A 14960-nucleotide genomic window follows, 5' to 3' on the forward strand; every position below is an offset into this window, starting at 1 on the left:
CCTCCCCCAGCATCACCACTGATTCCAGGGGTCCTAGGATGCCTAGGGGTTTTCTGTCTTTTGATGGGTCCCCTCACCTCCCCAGTTCATGGTATATGCAGGCAGTGAGGAGATGATGTGCTGTAGCCTTTAGCAACCAATCAGTGAGCAGTAATGATGTGCACTAACCTCTTGCAACCAATCAGTGAACAGTAATAATGTGCAGTAACCTCTAGCAACCAATTAGTGAGTAGTAAGTATGTCCAGTAACTTCTAGCAACCAATCAGTGAGCAGTATCGATGTACAGTAATCACCAGGAACCAATCAATAAGCAGAAGTCATGCACTGTAACCTCTAGCAAATAATCAGTGAGCCATAATGTGTGCTGTTAGCTCTAGTAGCCAGTCAGTTCCCTGATTATCGGTGTAGATGTCTCTTTATCACAAGCAGGTTATCGGTTCTCTTCTCCCCTCCTTGCACTGTCAGTGTGAAGAAAGGAAAGCTGATAACCGGATTGTGTTGATATCATGATCAGCTGTGATTGGACACAGCTGATCATGTGGTAAAGGGCAGCTGTGATTGGCCCCTTACCTCGTGATTATGTCACACTGCCACTTCCCCAAAGCACCCCGTGCCCTGATGAAGTTATGTAGGTGGTGAAACATGTCGGGAGCACATTGCACAATGCATTTGTTGAGCAGAGCACTATGCAGCAATAATATTTTTGGTAAAGGATGGTACAGTATAGGAATGAGAGAAGTGGAAAGTAATAAATAGAAGAGCAGGAAAGGACCGGTATAAAATGTATAGAGAACCCATTCACTGCCAAGTCCTGCCTAGAACATATAGAAATCTATTGACATCTGAAAATTTGATGCAAAGTGAAAATGTTTCCCCTCATCTAATAATATTCTATTTAGTCTGTCTGCAGGATTTAATTGTGTATCGGTAAAAACCTTTTCCAAAACCCAGATAATCCAAAGAACAATTGGTTATCTTACAATCAGACAGTGGCGGCTGGTGCTCTATTTTCTCTATTTTTGGCAAACAAGTCATCTGACCCCCCCCCACCTCCATTCGTTCGGTCAGTCAAACCCACCACCAGTGTCGGTCTGACCATTGAGCCACTCGGGCACTGCCCGAGGGCCCTGGGCCACTAGGGGGCCCCATCAGGGTTGCCAGCCTCAGTAAAACCAGGGACAGTATGTATAAATCTGTGTTTTTTTTACATCTGTCTGTGTATACTGTGTGTACATGTATGTGTATACTGTGTGATTGTATACTGTGTGTGTGTATACTGTGTGGCCCCATAATCTCTGATTGCCTGTTGGCCCCATAATCTCCTATTGCCCGGGGGCTCCATGAGTTAACAGTCCACCCCTGCCCACCACCACCCCCATCACTCGCTTGATCGACAAACAAACCCCCCCGTCGCTCGCCCGTCCGTCCATCAGCCCTGCACTTACCCCATCCATTCGGTGTATTCCCCCTGCATCTCCTCCTTGGCGCCTCCCCCCCCCCCCCCCCGCTCCCGACCAATACAGTCTCTTCACCTCTTGGCCAATCAGGTCTCAGGACCCACTTCCTGATTGGCTGGGAGAAGAAGCCGGAAGACAATAGCGAAAAATAATTTGCCATTGTCACATAACTGGGTGGGCTCAGGGCGCAGTGCTTTGCGCCCTGAGCCCACCCTTTTTTTAAGCCAATAAGAGCCTCAGGCTATAATCTTTAAAAAAAAAAAAAAGAAACACCATTGAAATCTATGCGTCCGGTACCCTGCATGTAAATTAGGGGCCGGGGCGCATGGATTAGGGGGGGCAACGCCCCTGCACCCCTAATGGAGCGGTCGCCACTGCAATCTAACATTCCATAGAGTCGCGCTATAGGCTAAAAACAAATAGGAAAAAGCAGCTTGCACAACATGTGATATATAGGGGTTGATTTACTAAAGGCAAAAAGACTGTGCACTTTGGAAAGTGCAGTTGCACACAACAAGAGCAGTTGCTCCAGAGCTTAGTAAATGAGCAGAAGCTCTGCTGACTTTCCTCAACCAATCATGTGCAAGCAAAAATGCTGTTTTTTTTATTTTCCTTGCATGTGATTGGGTATTCTTTGCAAAGTGAAGCCTTACCTCATTTACTAAGCTCTGGAGCAACTGCACTTGCAGAGGGCAACTGCACTTTCCAAGGTGCACAGTCTATTGGCCTTTAGTAAATCAACCCCATAATGTGGCTAAAATGATAAAAGAAAACGTGCTGGGCAAATTTACTCAAATCATATACAATATATCTTTATTGTGAATCGTGTCTCCTACTCCAATCCTCTTCACAATAGGAAAAATACAGAATATGTCACACATAGGAAACAAAATATTACAAACCATAAAAAGGAGTGAAATAAAAAGCATTCATACAGTGGGTATAGAAAAGAATCTCCTCCTTTAACATAATCACATTGGGGGTTATTTACTAAAGGCAAATCCACTTTGCACTACAAGTGCAAACTACAAGTGCAAAGTGCATTTGAAATTGCACTGAAAGTGCATTTGGAAGGGCAGTCACCGTAGATCCGAGGGGGACATGCAAGGAAGCTTGCACATGATTGGATGATAAAATCAGCAGAGCTTCTCCTCATTTCAGATCTACCCCTCAGATTTACAGCGACTGCACTTCCAAGTGCACTTTCAGTGCAATTTCAAGTGCACTTTGCACTTGTAGTTTGCACTTGTAGTGCAGAGTGGATTTGCCTTTCGTAAATAACCCCCATTGTGTTGCTTTGCAGCCTGAAATAAAGACAGACACAGTTTTTGTTTTATCCAGCTGTATTTACTCAGTGCAACTTATAACATCCAAGTGAAGAATATAACACCAACTTGTCAGAAAACAATAAAGAAAAAAATTCAAAAACAGAATGACTGAGTTGGAAAAAGGATCATCTCTTCCTAAAATTGACTTGTAAAGACAATCAGGTGTAGTGAATCACTTTCTCAATAACACACAAAAGCCATTTGACTTTCAACTATCCCCTCCCCCCCCCCAGGCCCTTCCTTTTCTGAATAGACACAATGAGTGATTGGTACTGCACTCACTGTGTCCATTCATAAATGAAGCATAGTAACTGTGTTTACAAAGCTTCCGTTTGTGAATGAATGTTAAGCTCTGTACAAAGCTATTCCTGAGATTGTAGATGGTGGTTCTGTTCCTGGGATTGTAGATGATGGTTCTGGTTCTCAGTTTGTAGATGGTGGTTCTGGTCCTGAGTTTGTAGATGGTGGTCCTGGTCCTGAGTTTGTAGATGGTGGTTTTGGTCCTGAGTTTGTAGATGGTGGTTTTGGTCCTGAGTTTGTAGATGGTGGTTTTGGTCCTGAGTTTGTAAATGGTGGTTCTGGTCCTGGGTTTGCACAGGGTGGTTCTGTTCCTGGGATTGTAGATGCTGGTTCTGTTCCTGGGATTGTAGATGGTGGTTCTGGTTCTCAGTTTGTAGATGGTGGTTCTGGTCCTGAGTTTGCAGATGGTGGTTTTGGTCCTGAGTTTGTAAATGGTGGTTCTGGTCCTGGGTTTGCACAGGGTGGTTCTGTTCCTGGGATTGTAGATGGTGGTTCTGGTTCTCAGTTTGTAGATGGTGGTTCTGGTCCTGAGTTTGTAGATGGTGGTTTTGGTCCTGAGTTTGTAAATGGTGGTTCTGGTCCTGGGTTTGCACAGGGTGGTTCTGTTCCTGGGATTGTAGATGGTGGTTCTGTTCCTGGGATTGTAGATGGTGGTTTTGGTCCTGGGATTGTAGATGTGGTTTTGGTCCTGGGTTGTAGCTCCAACTGGGTCCTTGTTACATACGGAAGGTGAGATCTGTGTCAGACATTTCCTTCTGGTAATATTCATCAAATCTCTCATTTTGGGCTACAGTGAATTGGTTCTTCCAGTCACCGCAAATTCCTAGAGGGAAGAGAGAGATGTGACATGAAGTATCATGGAGGACTTCACACTCATACTTACACACATTGTGGTCCTGGATTCCAGAAAACTCAACCCCACACACAGTATGCAGTTTGCCCACCGACTTTCTGGCTGGGTGTGCACAAATCACAGCCAGTTTGTTGTCTGGTCCCACCCAGACCCCACCTCTAAGAATGCAGAGATTACTGACCATGTCCACTTTGATGGTTGGTTGGTCCCACATAGATCCATCCTACTCGTGTCCCCAAGCCCCGCAGTTATTCTCTTTTTGAGTTACTGCACATATATCACAACTTAAATAAGGTTAATGCTGTGATCCAGAGACATGAGCCGAGACACAACATTGGGGTGACAAAGAACCTAGATGCAGGACTGTCCCAGCAAATCCAGGACAGTTGGCATCTCTACATGGACATTATCATTTGTTTAGGTTTTGATGCAAATAATAGTTGTTTTTCAAAATATTTTTGATGTTTTTTCTTTGTGTGGACACTCAAGAAAAAGTTTCAGTGTATCGCAGTTCTTTTTTCCTTACACAAACTGTGATAAAAAGAACTGTGAGGAAAAACTTTAATAATGTAAAGCGTAACTAAACTTAAGAACAAAAGTGGAATATAATGCAGTTTACCAGTCCTTAGATGTGGTAGCTGCATTTGTTTTCTGTTTTTTCCCCCTTCTATCCACCTGGCGATCCTGACAGTAACACACCTCCTGTCCTAGGGTGACAACGCTCAGTCACTGTACTGTATTCATGGAGGAGAGGTTGTCACTCTAGAACAGGAAGTGCGTTACAATTACAGGACACCTTCTCCTGTTCACTGCTTGACATAAAACTGCAGTGTGCACAGGACGGCACTGGATTTCCAGCACAATAAACAGGTATTTTTCTACTTATCAAACAGATTTATCAAAGCTCTTTTTGTTGTATATTAAACAGACCAAAAGGGAGGACATAGCTGAAGTGCATTATTGGAGGGTTATATACATTATAAGTTTGATGTCCTTTTAGGATAAGGATATCTATTAACAAAAAGAATGGCTGTTAGGATAGAAAGATCTGACAAACCCAAAACTGTGTGGAGAGAATGGGGGAGTCATACTGAACCTAGTGCCACCCTAATTTTCCACAGAATTCACAAGTTGGTAACAAAATTTTGAGGAAACACAATCCAGCTTTAGACACTTTAGACAAAAAAGCAGACGTGTCATAAATCTCCACTGCAATACTCATCTTTGAGTATGTTTCTAATTTATACTAAACTGAACTTCCAAGGCCAAAACTCTATACATAATCCATAAATCCTGCTACAATGGAGTTATCTTCATAAAAAGTAGTTACACTAACGTATAGTAAAATGCCAATTAGTTAGACACCAAACACACATATGTTACAAGAATCAGAAGGCTAATGGGGCATATTAGACCTCCTAACAGAATCATATATAATATCTACATCATATTTGGTATCTAACAAATTGTAATTTTATTCTGCTAAACAATACGCTAATTTTATTCTGCTAAACAACATGTTCATTCTGAAAGCTTGTCAGATGGAAACATAAATCTATTTTGGATAGTTAGCATCAAGGGTCTTTGCGCCCTCTAATATAATGTAATACTCTCCAGACCACTGCAGCACCCCCTTGGACCCTTTGATTGGGTAGAGCTGGCTTTGCGACAACCTCTCCATGGATAAGAGAAGTTGATTGTATTTGGCTCTCTTTTTACATCAAAACTTCCAAGGGTATTAAAAGTCACTTTTTCTAACGGCCATTGACTCTTGCAAACATCAGGCTAGACTTTGACCCCAACACACTATTATGCCGCGTACACACGGTCGGATTCTCCGCCGAAAAAATGTTCAATGTGAACTTGTTGTCGGAAAGTCCGACCGTGTGTATGCTCCATCGAACATTTGCTGTTGGAATTTCCGCACACAAATGTTTGAGAGCAGGTTCTCAAATTTTCCGACAACAAAACTTGTTGTCGGAAAGTCCATTCGTGTGTACACAAGTCCGTCGCACAAAAGTCCACGCATGCTCTGAATCAAGCAGAAGGAGTCGCACTGGCTATTGAACTTCCTTTTTCTCGGCTCGTTGTACGTGTTGTACGTCACTGCATTCCCACGTTCGGAATTTTGTGCCAACATTTGTGTGACCGTGTGTATGCAAGACAAGTTTGAGACAACATCCTTCGGAAAAAAATCCACGGTTTTGTTGTCGGAAAATCCCATCGTGTGTACAGGGCATTAGATTTTCTGCAGATTTTTGTCTTCAGATTTACCACAACCATGTAGGGCAAGGGCCTGCTTGATTGCATACAAATGAAAATGAATTTCTGGATGCTCTAATTATTTAAAGAACTTACCAAATGTTGCCCCTGTAATAAGCTATCATAGTTCAAGCTCAGTTACATTCCCGTCTGGATGTGGCAGCGAGTGATACAGACATTTTCTTTAAAAGTCAGCATTACAACAGCAGATGCAATGAACAGTGCATGTTTCCATTAAAACGTGATGGAGGCTACTGTGTGCAATTATATAGACTCAGTTAATCTGCCCTAGTGACAATCGCTTACAGTCTGCTGGTGCTTAGGTTGTTCTCCCAGAGCAGGAAAATCTCTGCACAGGTGGGGTTACTGTTGTTATGGGATGAAGTTACCCTTTAATAATAAGAAGGGCTATTTATTTATTGATTTTTTTTCTTGTTATCTTTGTATTTTTTGCTTTCATTTTTTTAATTGAAGCCAATTATTTTAAATTGAACATAACATTTCATGTACACAATGCACTAACCAATAAAGAAAGTGTGGGGAGCAAAGAAGTAGTACAATGACCACATTATTTTTTTATTATTATACAGGATTTATATAGGGCCAACAGTTTGCGCAGCGCTTTACAACATGAAGACAGACAGTAAAGTTACAATACAATTCAATACAGGAGAAATCAGAGGGCCCTGCTTGTTAGAGCTTACGATCTAGGAGGTATAATAATAATATTAATAATATTGGGCTTAGATTTTCTACTCCAGCCAAACTTGCATGCTGATTAGTAGATTGACGTTCTTTTGCATATAATTGACCATTCATGTATGTCTCTGCAATGAACTAACATCATTTTTTGTTGATTTTGCCAATACTTGTTTAATTAAGGATTAAGGAAACATAAAACAACATAAGGAAGATTGCTAAGGCTTACCTTTCCTCATAAATGGGGATATTGAGTGATCCATGAATGGGAAGGTACTATAGTTGGCCATGGGGTTGTCCTTCATAGCCTGGAAGGAGGTGTTCTTGTGTATTTTTTCTACAATTTCTTCAGGAAGTTCCTGATTCATGAACTTCATCACCTTTCTGATTTCACGTTTTGGGTCCTAACCAAAGAGATTCGGGGAGAGTCAATAAGATTCAATTTTCTGTTATAGGTCAAGAGTTCTCCAGATGATGGCAAGACGAAGTCAAGTTACCTCCAGCATGTCTTCGTAGAACAAGTACAAGATCTTGTGTTTTTTCCTCATCTCCCACCAGCCCTTCACATGTTTGGCCCATGACCCAAAAGCAACTTCCGGACAAAGCAAAATGTTTGAGAGAATTGGCCATGAAAGAAAAGTAACAGAACATTAGAAAAGTCTTCAAAATGCCTAAGCATGTTTTCCAGTCTGTCCATTCCACAATACAGAACATGGACATTTCATGGGAACTATCAGTTTCTAAGAGCCCAACTACTGACTCACGTACCATTACCCTCCATGTAGGCATTTAGATATTCATCCCACGTCCCAGGTTCTGGATGTCCATAGGCCATTCTGTAGAAGTGATAGTACGATACTGCTACATCCTTTGCATTCCTAGCCACATAGATCATCTAGAAAAAGATGGTGATACCTTTGTTTTCAATGCAAGAAATGTCACATAGAAATGTCCCTCTCGAGACTAAGGAAGACAAATAACCTGGTAAAGCCCCACACTTGCTTAGTATTGCATTGCTTTGCTTAGTATTGCACTTTAAATGATAATCTGGAGAGCTTTCTTGAAGCCTATGAACCACCCATCAGAACCCGTCTGGTATTTTGGAATTCAGATCTTGCAATGGGGAAACCTATGGTTACCATATTATCAAAATGAAATTAAGGGTTTCCCTTACTGACTATGCCGGACAAAGGCAAGTAAAGGGCCACATTTTGGAGATCACTGCCCTAGACTGTTCATTTAGCCTGAAAGAGTGACTTCTACTGTGTGCCTGGCTGCCTCTGCACTGAATAGAAAAAAAAAACCTTGGCCTGCCCCTACAGAGGTAATAACTAACTCAAATTCTAACAAATGCAAAATACAAAATACGACAGATACTCAAAAAACAAAAGGAAACCTTGCAATTCTTTTCCCAGAAGCTCTTCGGAAGAACGTCTGCTTGAAGATGGGTCTTAATCACACGTGGGGGGTCCAATTTGTTCAGTATCTCAGTTGCTGGAGGGAAAAAAAAGATTAGAAGGAAAATAAGTAGTAATAGGAAAAGAAGATTAGAAGTAAAAAAAAAAAATGGGAGAAAGAATCTTGTGATTGCAAATTTATTCCATGAAGTTCCAGCTCTCACCAGCTCCAGAAATGGGAGGACAAAACATAATAGCTCTGGGGTGACTATAGCCGACTCAACCACCCAAAGAGAAAAACATTCCTCCTCTGACCCTACAGGGCAGTCACATAAAAATATTACTTTCAGTAAAATTATTAGAAATATTATTAGTAGTAATTACAACGGTGGAGACTCTTGTGGAGAAACATGCAAACTATTTTTCAATACTAGTCTTGATTTTGCTAAGGCTTCCCTTGTGCATACTCTGATTGGCCGAGGTGGAGACCGCGACGTCATCCACCCCTCCTTTTCACCTCGTTCAATCAGAGAAGGCCTAAAAAATACAGGAGGTTCACGCACCCCCATGTGTTCAGTAAGCTCACTTGAGCTCCGGAAAGGTTTTACTCCTTTCACGACCAGAGCATTTTTTTGCTATTCAGCACTACGCTACTTTAAAGCGGACCTTCAGTCATTTTTTTCATCTTTCCATCTATTAAATCTTCTGGCCTTGTTGTTTTAACTTTGTATAGTAAAAAAAAAAAAAAATCTGCCATTAAATACCTTATACAGCCCACTTCCTGTTTCTTGTCTGGTCATTAGCCTAGGCTTATGACATCATGCACAGCTCTCTCTCTCACTCTAGTTAGAGTTTGCCAGGAAGGGAGGGGGATGAGTCATAAGAGGGCCAATGAGAGCTGCAGAGCTGGAGGTGTGCCTCTACTTGTCTGTGTAAATCCAGGAAGTGAACAGGCAGCAGCTTCAGCTGCCCACAGTTAAAATGGTCGCAGCCAGACTCAGTGGAGGAAGAATTTTGCTGCATATTTAGCAAGTACAGAATCACGGTATATATAAAATAATATGCAAAGTGGTTGGAGGGAAGCTTCAGAATGGCAAAGATGTTTTTATTACAAATTATGTGAGCAGACTGCAGTTCCTTTTCACTGGTAATTGTCATGCAACACTGTACCCAAATTAAATTTATATCATTTTTTTTCACACAAATAGAGCTTTCTTTTGGCGTTTTTTGATCATTATTATTTTTTTTATCTGTTATTTATATTATTATTTATATTTATATATAAACGAAAAATGACCGAAAATGTAAAAAAAAAAACAACAATAAAAAACAATATTTTCTATGTACTGTTAGAAAACATATCCAATACATTCAAATTTCTTCATTAATTTACACCAAAATGTATTCTGCTACATGTCTTGATTGGGGACACTAGTATAGTTCTGATCATGATCAAGATACTGATCCCTACAGACACCATACTAGTAATGGCAGTTATAGTGTGACTGTGATAGTGTGGCGGACAATCTGGCACTAACTGACACAGGCTGGTGACACTAATACAGTGATCAGTGATAATACTGTACCCTGTACCATACCTCCCTTGAGATTGGAACGAGGGACACCTATTAGTAAACGTATGTAGGCATAGGACACACCCCCTGCCACACCCCCTTAAAGGAGAATTATAAAAAAAAAAAAAAGGATTACTTAAACCCACAAGTGCTTTTTATTTTGCCACTTTATATTGGCTTTTGAAATTTACAAATGCAGCAATTTAAAAGTTGGGTGAAAAGTTTAGCACTGGGAAACACTTTTTGGAAGATAAATGGTGCATTTTATATACAACTATACAGATCAGACCAAAATAAGGAGGATAGAGGGACAGAGGGGTCCAAAATCAGGGACAGTCCCTCGAAATCAGGGACAGTTGGGAGCTATGCTGTACTAATGGCAATGGCTGGGTGAAAGGAGTGATCAGAAGACAGATCTGTATGTTGTATTTACCAACACGCAGATCTCTGTGCTGTGATTGGCCACAGCCAATCAGCAGGTATACAGCCAAAATGATTGGCTGTAACCTGCTGACAAAATCGTGCTGTATCAAATTACAGCACAGGTTATGGCATGCGTATCTCTAAACCAGGAAGCTCCTGGGGCTGTCACCTGCCAACAGTAAATGTGCCGCTGGTGGTCAGCAAGAGGATACAGAAGACAAGTCACTGGAGCAACACCTGGAAGAGACCAGTCCATCAGCTCACTGGATGTGAGATATGAAGAATCAAATGGAAGCAAACTGGACCAATGTAAGTTTAAAAAAAAGAAAGATAACTCTTGAAGTTCACATTTAACGCTACAGCATATAAAGAGATTTTACACTTTGTTGTGTTAACCTGGTATGGACAGATACCTGCGGGAATTCCAGGTCCACGGCTCTCCATGAAAGGCACGCGCTCAAATATGGCTCCTTTCTGACTCTTCTCCAGGTCTCCCCCATTCATGATGAGATCTACGATCTTGCTCACCCATGTGGTCCCTGCAAATATTAAACATATTAAGGGGTCCACTTCTAAAAACAAAATTTGCATGGCCATCCATCTATCAAATCTGCGATTCCCTCGCAATACTTGGCGTAACATCGTCTTTCACATTATACAAAAAAATTGGGCTAACTTTACTGTTTTTTAAAATAAATTTTTTTTTATAAAGTGCATTTTTTCCCCCAAACAAAATGCGTTTGCAAGACTACTGCGCAAATACAGTGTGACATACAAATATTGACGACTGCCAATTTATTTTTTTTATAATCAAATTTTAATTTCTATTAAAACCTCAACATTTACATTCAATATTATACATTCTTGTATTTCATATTTTACATTAAGAACACCCAAATAAACCTTACAAGAAAAAACTGAATACTAAATTATCTTGTCGAAAATTATACTACCCCCCTTAAAAAAAAAAAAGACAACCACCATTTTATTCAATAGGGTCTCTGACATAAATAAATAAATAAATAAATAAATAAATAAATAAATATAAATAAATATATATATATATATATATATATATATATATATATATATATATATATATATATATACACAAAATGTTTGGGGGTTCTAAGCAATTTTCTAGCAAAAAATACTGATTTTAACTTGTAAGCAACGAGTGTCCAAAAAAGACTTAGGCCCCTTTCACACGGGGTGGATCGCGGACTCTGCTAGTTCAGCGGGAGATCACTCCGTTGATCTCCGCTAAGCCGGCAGATGACAGGTCCGTCTCTGCTCACTGAGCGGGGAGGGGCCTATCAGAGCCCCGCTGATTTCTATGGGGAGATCGAACGAAAACGGACAGCACGTCTGTTTTTATCAGATCCCATCCGATCCGTCAGACGGATGGCGAACGGCTCGCCATATGTCTGTTTTGAGCGGATCGGATGGAAGATGGGTGTCAGTGGACACACCTCCGTTGACATCTGCCTGCCCATAGGAGTCAATAGGTGGCCTGCTCGGATCCACCTGTCCGTTTTTCAGGCGAATCTGGGCTTATCGTGTCCTTATGTCTTTAACCACTTAAGGACCGGCCCTTTTTTTAGGACTCGGTGTTTACAAGTTAAAATCAATTTTTTTTGCTAGAAAATTACTTAGAACCCCCAAACATTATATATATTTTTTCTAACACCCTAGAGAATAAAATGGTGGTCCTTACAATACTTTGTGTCACACCGTATTTGCACAGCGGTCTTACAAGCAAAAATACACTTTTTGAATTAAAAAAATAAGACAACAGTGAAGTTAGCCCACTTTTATTTTATATTGTGAAAGATAATGTTACGCTGAGTAAATTGATACCCAACATGTTACGCTTCAAAATTGCGCCCGCTCGTGGAATGGCGACAAACTTTTACCCTTAAAAATCTCCATAAGCAAAGTTAAAAAATGTCTACAGGATTACCAGTTTTGAGTTACAGAGGAGGTCTAGGGCTAGAATTATTGCTCTTGCTCTAACGATCGCGGCAATACCTCGCATGTGTGGTTTGAACACTGTTTTCATGTGCGGGCACTACTCACGTATGCATTCGCTTCTGCGCACGAGCTCAGGGGGACGAGACGTTTTACTTTTTTTTTTTCTTATTTATTTAACTTTTTTTTTTTTTTTTGACACTGTCCTTTTAAAAAAATTATTTGGGTCACTTTCATTCCTATTACAAAGAATGTAAACATCCCTTGTAATAGAAAAAAAGCATGACAATATGAGATCTGGGGTCAAAAAGATCTCAGATCTCATATTTACACAAAAATGCAATAAAGAAAAAAAAATGTAATAAAAATAAATAAATAAATAAAATAAATTCTCCTTTAAGAGCATTGGGCGGAAGTGACGTTTGACATCGCTTCCGCCAGTCAATGCTATGGAGCCGAGCGGGGGGCCATCTTCCCCTCACTCGGCAGCCAGCCAAACAGGGGATAGGACGCGATTGTCTCCGCCGCTACCCACGGCTCCGATAAAAGTGATTTCGCAGCGAATCCGCCACAGAGACCACTTTTATCTGAAAGCGGACCACCCGCTGAAGAAGAGGATACCGGAGTTATAGTAGATAGCTGCTGCCATAACAACGGTATTCCTCTACAAACAGCCAACGTATAACGACAGCGGGTGGTCCGTAAGTGGTTACCGTTACACTGACCTCATTTGCAGACTGAAGTTCATCCTTTTGATCTAAAAGAACCAAATGATACATTGTTTCTTTTCATCTCTCAGCACTGAGCAATGTTGTGATAAACTTTGCTGGCTGCTCTTTTTTTTTTGACAGCTGTGAGTGAGCAGAGAACGGCTCTGCACTTGTTACATGAATCGTGGAAATGCTGGATTAAGATCGTGAGGGGGATTGAATCGAGATCGCGATGGTGCAGCTCTACAATAATAATTGAGCAATTTGAAGTTAGAAGCTGATTGGCCACCATGCACAGCTACACCAGATTTTGTACTCTCCAGTTTTATATAACAAAGACTACTTTTTCCTATGCTCCTCAGCACCATCTAGTGGCCATGATACAATATTTTACTACTGATTTTTTTTGCCCAATTTGCACAGGATGAATATACCTACAGATTCACTGGAGGAATGGCTATGCAATTTTTAAAAATAAATAGACCCCATATGTGTATACATTTACCACAATGCTGGTAGACCAGAGCTGGAATATTATTTAAAGTGTAAGTTCATGTTTGCACCTTTGGTCTCTCAAATGTATTACATTTTTATTTATTTTTAAAAGGTGGCCTGGTACGGACGCACTATTGATTTCTGTCCTCACCGGATTTTGGATAGGTGGCTATTAGCAGATCATCTTCTCGGGCCTGGAATTTCACAATGTTGTCCCAGTTGGCAGCAAAAGGACCGATGATGGGCATCCCATTCACCCATATGAGTGGGGGGCGCTTAATTGACTCCAACTCTTCTGGGGTAATGTTGGGAAGAACCATTGTGTGCTGCGCCATTTACTTGTCCAATAAAACACCTTGAAAGTCGCCGTCAGATGTCGTCAATGCCTAGAAAGTTTAAAAGGAGAATGATAATTAAAGAAAAAAATGTATTGAGATATATGAGAATGATATAGGCTTAATGCAAACAATTTTGTCAATGTATGTTCATTTTCTAAATTGCTTGTTTTAATATAAAACTCTATATGTACATGGGGACAGCCAGAGGCGTGACTAGAGCCTTCCGGGCCTGGGTGCAAGAAACCATTAAGGGCCTCCTGACCCTTGGCGGGGGGCCCTTCCCTTCGAGTCCAGGACCCTTCCCTCCGAGCCCGGTGGCAGAACACCAGGGCCCAGTCGTAAGTGCTACCTTTGCGACCCTGGTAGTTCCGCCACTGGTGTCAGTAGTTTTTTATTTTTTTTAATTTTTAATCATTTTATGATTATTTTTTTTTACAATATTATTCTTTACTATTTTATTTACAATTTTAAAGAAGCCCCATTGGGGAGCTTTGGTGAGATATCTGGGGTCTAAACAGACCTCTGATGTTTCACCTTTGAGACAGAGACAGGAGATTGAGCACACAGCCCTCAATCTCCATCTCTGTAGGCTCAGCTGTACAGAATAAAAGGACAGGAATAGCTCTGTACAGCGCTTCCTGTCAATTCATAAACTGAAGCATAGTAATCACAGTTTACTACACTTCGGCTATGAATGAACAAAATCAGTGATTGGTACCAATTGGTCATTTTAGACAAGGAAGGGGCCGGTAAATGAGATATGTACCGGCCCGTTCCCCACTCTCCATCCTGACAGAAGGGGGGGGGGGGGCAGGAAAAAGTACAGGAGAGACCGGAGTAGAGCATGAGGATTGGAGAAGAGTGTGTGTGTGTGTGTGGGGGGGGGGGGAGGGGGAGGGGGGAGGGTTGAGAGAGCACAGGGACTGGAGAAGAGAGGGGGGTGGGAGAGAGACCAGGGGACTTGAAAGTTGCCGGGGGGGGGGGGGCTTTGGGGGGTGGTGGAGAGCATGGGAACCGGAGAACAGTTAACAGGGGACTAGGGAATAGCATGGGGACTAAAAGGGACGAAAAAGGTTATAGATTCGATTTAAAGAGGAACTGCAGTCTGCTCACATCATTTATAATAAAAACATCTTTGCCATTTTGAAGCTT

General features: G+C 41.2%; 1 protein-coding gene across 2 annotated transcripts in view; it reads right to left on the reverse strand.

Moving 5' to 3' along the window:
• Window positions 1-2783: 2783 nt before the first annotated feature.
• The window catches only part of LOC141148486 (sulfotransferase 1 family member D1-like), a 109855-nt gene continuing 97678 nt past the window's right edge, over window positions 2784-14960 (reverse strand). For both annotated transcript variants that reach the window (XM_073636001.1, XM_073636000.1), the window contains exons 2-8: window positions 13622-13855; window positions 10708-10833; window positions 8297-8394; window positions 7669-7795; window positions 7398-7492; window positions 7130-7304; window positions 2784-3909 (exon numbers count right to left, since the gene is read on the reverse strand). In XM_073636001.1, coding sequence (XP_073492102.1) covers window positions 3803-3909; window positions 7130-7304; window positions 7398-7492; window positions 7669-7795; window positions 8297-8394; window positions 10708-10833; window positions 13622-13805 — 912 coding nt within the window. In that variant the 5' untranslated portion in view covers window positions 13806-13855 and the 3' untranslated portion in view covers window positions 2784-3802. The remainder of the gene's footprint in view (window positions 3910-7129; window positions 7305-7397; window positions 7493-7668; window positions 7796-8296; window positions 8395-10707; window positions 10834-13621; window positions 13856-14960) is intronic.

Source organism: Aquarana catesbeiana, linkage group LG06 (genome assembly GCF_042186555.1).
Source record: "Aquarana catesbeiana isolate 2022-GZ linkage group LG06, ASM4218655v1, whole genome shotgun sequence".
NCBI classification, from domain to species: domain Eukaryota; kingdom Metazoa; phylum Chordata; class Amphibia; order Anura; family Ranidae; genus Aquarana; species Aquarana catesbeiana.